At 40.2% G+C, this 8,161-nt stretch overlaps 1 protein-coding gene across 1 annotated transcript; it reads left to right on the top strand.

Moving 5' to 3' along the window:
- The first annotated feature begins 6,343 nt into the window (after positions 1-6,343).
- On the top strand, positions 6,344-7,283 carry LOC133763761 (olfactory receptor 2D2-like). The gene is given in 2 exon segments (XM_062197512.1): positions 6,344-6,555; positions 6,557-7,283. Coding segments are annotated over 2 exon segments (939 nt in total).
- The last annotated feature ends 878 nt before the right edge of the window (positions 7,284-8,161 follow it).

Below are 8,161 nucleotides of genomic sequence, written 5' to 3'. Positions count from 1 at the left end.
GGCTTCAGTCTGGCCCAGCTCTGGCCATTGCAGCCATTTGGGGAGTGAACCAGCAGATGGAAGAAGACCTCTCTCTCTCTCTCTCTCTCTCTATATATATATATATATATATAATTATACTAAAGATTTAACAAAGGACAGAAAATTCATTAAATTTGGTGAGTTTGGCTGCTAGTTATGACATAGATGAGATTTATTGTAGTGAAGGGAGGGTGCTAAGGCTTCACATGTTGAAATTTAATACCCATTGTGAGATACTAAGTGGGTAGTATCAGAGGGGTGGCCTTGGAGAAGTTGATTATTTTAGATAAGTCATCATGTAGCCTCATAATTTAATCCTGGTGTGATCATGAAGAGAGACCAGACAGTCATAGATACATAAACACACCCCTGCCAGGACTGCCATGATGTGATACAGCCAAGAGGGTCCTCACAAGAGCCTGCTCCATGATGTTTGAACTTCCTGACCCTCAAAGTACAAACTAAACAAGCCTCTTCAGAAAGCTAGGCTGCTTGGGGTATTCTGTTGTAGTAAAGAAAAGTAGATAAATGCAATGGAAAGGTAAGAAAATGGAAGCAAAGTGTAGACTCCACAATGGAGAAGTTTCACAGTGAGGGAAAAGAAATAAATACAGTATGGTCAGGAAAGTTAAGTTATAGTTTTTTTTTAATTATTTTAGATTCCTGGGTCATTCTTCCCTTTTCTTTAAGGACTTAGCTATTGGTTCACTGCCGATGTCTCTAACAACTCTTCCTGTTAGAGTTCTGTTATTTGAACTGCAATACTCAACTATTCTCTATTCTCTGATTCTTTTGCTCCTCATTTCTCCAATGATCTGAGTCACTCACCCCCGTAGTCATGTCTTAAATAAGTCACTGCTGAGAACTACCATCTGTCTGTTTCAAATTTCAGGCCCACATAATCCTGACCAAAATAAAATGGTTTTTGTTATCAGGTACTAAGTTTTGAAATGACTTGTCATGCAGCAACAAATGCTGATAATAATAATGCCATTATTAATAATGGTATTAATGAATAATAATACCATTAATGCCACCAAAACAAGTGCAAACAGAACTCCCTCATATTATCAATGAAAAGCTGCCTGCTTGTAAACACCATGTTTGTGCTATGGAGGGAGAAGGAGAATGAAGGTCCAAAAAACTTATAATGCAAAATGCTTAGTACACCCATGCAGAAATCATGACATATCGTAGATGACATATCGATCAAGATATTTAGTTGTAGATAACAGAAACTGATAGTATATGACTGAAGCTAAAAGTAAAAAATGTTGAAATAATAGTAATTCAAGCCCTGTAACCAGAAATATAGATCAAAATCCTATCATAGAACTGGCCCAAATAGGACATGACTGATATTTGACACTAAATGGTACAATTTACACTGCCAATACCATCAACACAGGACAAGCATACTGGAACTGCTGATGGCTGAGCCTAAAAACTGGATATGGGAGCATCCACTGCCACTTCCAGAAAGAAAGAAAAGGAAATTGTTTGCTGACAAACATACAATTAATGAATTGACCTAACAGAATATTCTACTCAATCAGGTCTTGTGAGAGCTGGTCCAAATTTACATGGCTCTTTCTCTGGAGCTCATTCAGGGGCTGCAGCTGAGAGCTGAGTATTTCCCAGAGGGCTCTCTACAGATCCTGATCTCAACTCCCCTCATCCACACCCAACCCAGCTTCAAGGATTCTTCTTAGTTTTCTTTGCCTCTTCACAACTAATTTTTGTTTGGTCTTTCAGCTTCTTGCACTGGCCATTTAGGATTCTGCAAATGTATAATAAATTTCCGGAAACACATCAGACACATGATATCTGCCAAAACTCAGAAATGAATGCATAATTGCAATCCATTACCCCTGACCTTAATAATTAGAAGTGTTATTATTTGAGCTCTGACCAGCACAGACATTATTCACACCATTGAATTAGTATTATCTGAGGCATATCATAGTCACATTCTATAAATGATGAACCTTCTTGAAAACATACAGAACGCATGTACCAGATCTGAATGGTACCTGCAAAAATCAAATACACTACTTAATTGCAACGATACATTTCCCCAAAGAGAAGACACAGAAACAACCGGTGATAAGGCCTATACATGGAGATGTCAGCGCTAACTACCTGCTGTTTTCTCTCCTCCTTATAACCATTTGGGATCCTTCTGTGAGAAAACACAACATAGGATCCACACTAATGATCTGGAATTCTCCTGAGCACTTCAGCCACTCCAGAGACTTCAGCCACTCCTTGTAACCCTCCCCTACTTTGTGCCTCATTTAAATGGAATATTACTGCACAACATGCCCTGAAGTCAATAATAAAACCTTTTGGGTGGAGCACAGGGACATAGGAGATGTGGAGATTCCCCTTCCTGCCTTGTCTTTGGTCTTGACCGAAGACATTTTTTGAAGTTATTTGCCTTTATGACAAATGCTGCTATCTCCACTCTGCCCATGTTATAAGCAATCCAACTGTAGCACTTTCTCCCTCAAGAGTGCAGTATCTTGACTACTGATGATATGCTAGTCTGATTATTTTTCTTCATCAAATGAGAAAAAGGTAAGATTATCATTATTAGATGACATACAAGTTAAAGTGGGGGTGGAGAGAACCTGGTCTATTTGGGGAATGAATTGGTTTCAGTGCTTTTATAGATCTGATTTTTAAAATTCAACTAATTTTGGCCAGCGCGGTGGCTTAACAGGCTAATCCTCCACCTTGTGGTGCCAGCACACTGGGTTCTAGTCCCGGTTGGGGCGCCGGATTCTATCCCGGTTGCCCCTCTTCCAGTCCAGCTCTCTGCTATGGCCCGGGAAGGCAGTGGAGGATGGCCCAAGTCCTTGGGCCCTGCACCCGCATGGGAAACCAGGAGAAGCACCTGGCTCCTGGCTTCGGATCAGCGTGATGCGCCAGCTGCAGTGCGCCGGCCGCAGCGGCCATTGGAGGGTGAACCAACGGCAAATAGGAAGACCTTTCTCTCTGTCTCTCTCTCTCACTATCCACTCTGCCTGTCAAAAAAAAAAAAAAAAAGCCGGCGCCGTGGCTCAACAGGCTAATCCTCCGCCTTGCGGCGCCGGCACACCGGGTTCTAGTCCCGGTCAGGGCACTGATCCTGTCCCGGTTGCCCCTCTTCCAGGCCAGCTCTCTGCTGTGGCCAGGGAGTGCAGTGGAGGATGGCCCAAGTGCTTGGGCTCTGCACCCCATGGGAGACCAGGAGAAGCACCTGGCTCCTGCCATCGGAACAGCGCGGTGCGCCGGCCACAGCGCGCTACTGCGGTGGCCATTGGAGGGTGAACCAACGGCAAAAGGAAGACCTTTCTCTCTGTCTCTCTCTCTCACTGTCCACTCTGCCTGTCAAAAATTAAAAAAAAAAAAAATTCAACTAATTTTGTCCAATTAATCTGATTCTTAGGACTAAATCTTCTGTAATAGATCCTGCCAAAGTTTTTCCTACGGTGTGTCTACCTTGTGAAACCACAACCATAATGTGAAATTATATGTGGAAAAACAAAATAAACAACCAAAAACAACCCTGTGCTCCCCTTACGGAGACACAGGCGGAAGTTCCACGGAGTCAGTATTGGTCCTTTGGCTGGGGATTGTGATTGTTATGCCTCTGTTAAGCTGGGTCTGGAAAATGGGGAGTGGGTGTGGAGGATACAAAATACTTCAATTTAAGCATGAAGTATCATGGAATCAGAGGAGAAATTTAGTATTTTTCTCTGAGTTTAGTGTTTTTCCCTGTGGGTTTTCTGTCTCCTCTCCCTAAAATACCTGTCAGTTTAGACAATGTTTCTGTGACCCTGTCATCCTGTCCCACATCCAGTGACATATTTTCTTTTTTACATAAGCAAACTCAAAAGTCCCTGTTAAACCTGGAGAAAAGCTTGAATAAAATGGCATAAAGGTTGACAGTAAGCATGATTTTCTTAGTGAAGCTTCTTGACCCTGCGGGCAGATTCACAGTCACCTGGGAGAACATTTTCTCCTCCACATTTTCAAGGGTGAATCATATTTTTAAGACAACCTGGAAGAGGTGAAGAGTGTTGTCTTCTGACCCTGAAATCCCAGGGTGGGTGAGAGCCCTGCCATCTGAGAAATCACAAGTCAGTTTTATCTGTGACTCACTTCACCACCCTATCTCCTGCTACTTTGTCTCAAATAAATCAGTTGAAGAACTTGTTTCAGACACTTATTATGTGTCATGATTTATAATAAAGATGATTCAGATGTGGCTTCTGCCCTTGAATATCTTACAAGTCCCAGAGATAGACAACTCATTTCAATGTGACTTGCTACACACCAGGAGGGAGGTAAGTACCTGATGCTGTAGTACACTTGTATAGTTGTTATATAAAACAGACTAGGTGTTTGTGAGTATGCGCATTCGTGTGTGTTAGTGTCTGTGTGTGTTGGGGATGAGACTAGGAATGGAAAAGGATGTTGTGGAGAAATCCCAGGAATTGAGGGCAGGAAATGGGAATCTATATTTAATCATCAATAGCTATATTTATATTAATGAATTTATATTAATTATATTTATGTACATTAAATATAAATCTATACTTAATCAGCTTTTGTTATACAGCTGAAGTATTGTCTGGAGCATACTATTCTCTTAAGAGCTTCCAACTACAAAGTGAACAAGTAACAAGGGCAACAAACTAAGCACTGAAGAGTTAAATAAAAATAGAGTGGGACCTTCTTCTCAATGCCACCTTCCAATTTAGTCCTGAGACCAGATATGAACTGAAATATTTCAACACTTTGACTCACAAACCCATCCAGATTCGAGACTTCATTAATAGATTGCATGAGATATAATTTTTGCTTTTTTTCCCCCTTTAGAACACTTCTGGGAATTCTTGTAGCCCAACAGTTGTTAACCTAGAATTAATTGTTCTTTAATTTTGATGTGAAATACTTCTTATTTTTTTTACTATCCTCTAACTTAAACTTAACATTTCCTTCTAGTATGAATAGATGTAACCAATCCATACCAGTATTAAAAATATCTATGACTTTGTCAACAACATAAATCAGAAGTACAATTGTATCACACTGTAACAGTGGAGGATAAAGCCCATAGATTGCTGTCTACATATTTCTTTTCTAAAACTACATCAGTAAATGTATTTTGATATAACTGGTTTCCATGATAACGCTAGATATATTATCCAATGTATTTAAGACCTTATTTTAAGAACATTCTCCAGAAAGATAAAGGATTTATAGCCTAACCCTTGCCCAGGACCTTAAACATTACCATTTAAGTAAATTTCTTTTGCTTCTATTTAGATCAGCTCCATAAAATTTTATTATACTCCCAAATTCTTTCAAATCTCTCTAGGCAGACCTTATAAACACCAAGGCTTAACTCTGATCAAACTATTTTTTTTTACTTTATCTGTCATTTATAATTTATTTAATGAAGTTCTTTACTAAGTCTTTAGAAAGACACAGAAAGGAAAAAGATGTAGACAATTTTCCAAAGAGTTCTTCATCTTTGGTGGGATAATACAGTGAGAGGTAGTAGACTGGTGGTAGGAGAATACTGCTGTTTGGATGGAATGGGGTGTTAGGAGGTAGTAGACTGGTGGTAGGAGAACACTGCTGTTTGGATGGAATGGGATGTTAGGCAAAGTTGTGGTGTGTCTGCTATTTTGGAACCCCTTCTCAGCTGAAACTAATTATGATACTCCAGTGAAGCTGCAGGCAGGAAATGATCCCTTACGTTCCCAGCTCCTTCAACAGACACTTGATGTTAGAAATATGTCAGTTCTACAGGGTACGTTGCCTCTTTTTGAACTCTTATTCCTTTGGGACTGTCCTTTCAAGGAAAAGACAACAGGAACAGTTAAATGTCAAAATCAGCTTTTAAAAATCAACACCATTATGAGATGGGTAAGATGTGACAAAACAGCAGAAGATTCAAGGAATTACATTGATAAGGAACTGAAATTAAATGGCATAACTCTACAGATGAATCTAATCAGTATCATTATTATATTTTCGAAATACAACACTGAGAATAACAAAGATTATTCTTTTGCTCTACTCTATATTTGCCAGATGACACCAATGATTAATGCAAAATATGATCACATATATTATCTAAAGATGAAAATATTCCAACTGAAGACACATGTAATGTTCTAAATATTTCAAAGTGGGACTTTGAAACCATTGGTAGTGAGTGGTGAAACTCCTTAAGCCCTCCAATTCTGAATTACAAAATTCACATATTGTGCATACCTATGATTAGTAGATAGCAACTTCTTATTGCAAAGGGAGGCAAACTATGAGGCAGACAAATCAGACACAGGTGACAGAATTCCTCCTTCTGGGACTCTCTGAAGATCCACACACACAGCAGCTGCTATTCTTCTTGTTTCTGGGGGTCTATCTGGTCACTGTGCTTGGAAATCTGCTTCTCATGTCCCTCGTTCAGGTTGACTCCCGGCTTCACACACCCATGTATTTCTTTCTCTGCCACTTGTCTCTGGCTGACCTCTTTCTCCACCAACATAGTTCCCCAGGCCCTGGCTCATCTGCTTTCCAGGAAGAAGGTCATGTCATTCCCACGCTGTGCAGCTCAGCTGCTACTCTTCCTCATTTTTGGGTGTACACAGTGTGCCCTTCTGGCCGTGATGTCTTATGACCGCTATGTGGCAATCTGCAGCCCTTTACGTTACCCTAGCATCATGACCTGGAGGGTGTGCGCACAGCTGGCCACAGGATCATGGAGCAGTGGCATTGTCGTGTCTGTGGTGGACACCACTTTCACACTGACGCTACCCTACCGAGGCAGCAACACCATTGCACATTTCTTTTGTGAGGCCCCTGCATTGTTGGTCCTGGCGTCCACAGACACTCGAACTCCAGAGATGGCCATTTTCCTTATGGGGGTGCTGATTCTCCTCACACCTGTTTCCCTGATTCTGGTGTCCTACAGCCGCATCCTCCTGACTGTGGTTAAGATGAGGTCAGCCGCAGGAAGGCTCAAGGCGTTTTCTACCTGTGGTTCCCACCTAGTGGTGGTCATCCTTTTTTATGGATCAGCAATTGTCACCTATATGACACCCAAATCGTCCAAAGATCAAGAAAAGCTGGTTTCTGTGTTCTATGCAATGGTGACTCCCATGCTTAACCCCCTCATCTACAGCCTGAGGAACAAGGATGTGAAGGGAGCTCTGAGGAAAGTAGCCCCAAGAAATTTCTCATGCAGGTTTGGAATCTGAAAATGAACTCAAAGACCTTCTTGGCTCCCTCTTTATAAGACTCTCTGAGCAATCCTCTTCTTTATGGATCTAAAATATCTTAAGATTCTTATTGTTTGTCCTTATCCATTTACCCACTGTCTTTCCTTTATCCAGCTCTTCCTGTGTAGAAAGAGAAGAACAAATTTGCATGGGGAAACAGGAAGAAGGATCTGCTTCCTTCTTGTCACCTTGGTTACCTAAGAGCTAGAAAATGCTCTGAGCAACACTAACATTTCATAAACTTTATACAGTCTTTTACTCATGCTATGTATTATCATCTATCTTAATCCTTCTCCAAGTTCTTTTTGTTGATATTTCTGAATATCTTTACATAATCCAAAATAAATATTTCACATTTATTAAAAATAATAAATAATAACAAAAATGTTTGTGCCTGCATATGTATGTACCTATATGTGTATTTGAGGTGGGTAGTAAGGAGCAAGGGTAAAATGAAGCAGAATATATGAACTCTGATGTTTACGTATGCTTTTTAGAAACATGTGGTCTGTGTCTATCAGGATACACTTTCATAAAAGTAAATACAGTTTCAGGAAAGAGACAATAAATATTTGTTTATCCTAGGGCTAATAAGCGTAAGAGTCTCTAATCCATCCAGGATTGAAATACCAATAGCATGAAACCAGAAACTGGAGAGTATATCTATAGTCAAAGGACTCAGAGTGCAGCATTGGGCTTACTTTATATGGAGGAAGTCATGAAAAGAAATATTTTAAGTTCTTTCTCCACACACCATCTGATCCTATGCTATTATATTTCAATTAAAAGCTGCAAACAAGGGAGTCTATTTGTAGAACCATAAAGGATAAAAACATTCTGAAGCATATAGCAAGATC

This window comes from Lepus europaeus, chromosome 7 (assembly GCF_033115175.1).
Source record: "Lepus europaeus isolate LE1 chromosome 7, mLepTim1.pri, whole genome shotgun sequence".
Classification (NCBI taxonomy): domain Eukaryota; kingdom Metazoa; phylum Chordata; class Mammalia; order Lagomorpha; family Leporidae; genus Lepus; species Lepus europaeus.
Note: the sequence above shows the minus strand (reverse complement) of the source record. Positions and strands in the feature narration are given on the sequence as shown.